This window comes from Penaeus monodon, chromosome 22 (genome assembly GCF_015228065.2).
Source record: "Penaeus monodon isolate SGIC_2016 chromosome 22, NSTDA_Pmon_1, whole genome shotgun sequence".
Classification (NCBI taxonomy): domain Eukaryota; kingdom Metazoa; phylum Arthropoda; class Malacostraca; order Decapoda; family Penaeidae; genus Penaeus; species Penaeus monodon.
The window spans coordinates 884,221-885,146 of record NC_051407.1 but is presented as its reverse complement, the minus strand read 5'-3'; the positions used below and the strand labels follow the sequence as shown (position 1 = coordinate 885,146).

Sequence of the window (926 nt, the reverse complement as noted above, 5' to 3'; positions counted from 1 at the left end):
TGGCGGAACTCAAGACGTTTACCTTCAGCTTTGACCACCACAACCTGGTCGAGCATGATCGCCATCTCCATATCATCGACGTTCGACATGTTCGCGACGGCCTCGCGGGCGAGGATGGGTTCCTCGTCGTCGAATACAGTGTATATTAACTCTGTCGTGTCTGTCACATTGTCGTACGTCACGTTATGGAGTCGTACCTTCACGTTCTCAGCCGTGGTCCGCTTCCTTCTGTTGAGGCCCATCTCGAGGCGCTCGAGCGATGTTTTCTTACGTATCGACCACAGGTGTAAGTTCTTTCTCAGAGGCCGTGTAGAGGATTTCGCATCTGGAGGCAAATTGTGGGTTGGTTTAGAACCTTGACGATTGTTTGGTGCCTTTTCGTCATCGCTGAGGACTGCCATGGCCTTTCTTCGCATAAGCCCTGGAGACATGTCATAGATTCTCTTGCCCGCATGAATGTCACGCTTCCTGCGGCGACGGCGTCTCAGAGGAGGCAAAGGAGTCGTGATCTCTGGAGCATGCCTCCTCACCCGGGCTGTGATCGTGGTGTAGTTCTCGTACGGGTTGCTTGTCGTGGGGTCGATGGCGGGCTCTTTTGTATCTTTGGACGTTTGGTTCGAAGCCCTCGTTTTCATTTTCATCTCTCGATTTATCTTGTTTGCGCTCCGTCGATAAGCTTCTCTGTAGGCATCTGTTAATAATGCCTCCATGCTTGCCCAATAGAGCTGTGGGTCGTCACTGGCTGGGGGACCTTCCAGGACTGTCCTGACCCAATACCTCTGGTCTAAGGGCACCGTGGCGTTGTTACTTGGGCTCGGCGGGCTGGGTTGCACGCCCGTCGTCAACTCTGTTGTTGCGGTTATTTGGGGGCTTTGCGTTGTTGTCGGAGGTGTCTTGGTCTCGGTTGATGATGGCTTTGTTGCTGC

The 926-nt window shown here is 53.5% G+C and overlaps 1 protein-coding gene across 1 annotated transcript in view; it reads right to left on the bottom strand.

Moving 5' to 3' along the window:
* The window catches only part of LOC119586801, a gene marked incomplete in the record, with an annotated part of 10,198 nt that overhangs the window by 7,829 nt on the left and 1,443 nt on the right, over nucleotides 1-926 (bottom strand). The window contains 1 exon segment of the mRNA XM_037935525.1: nucleotides 23-926. Coding sequence (XP_037791453.1) covers nucleotides 23-926 — 904 coding nt within the window.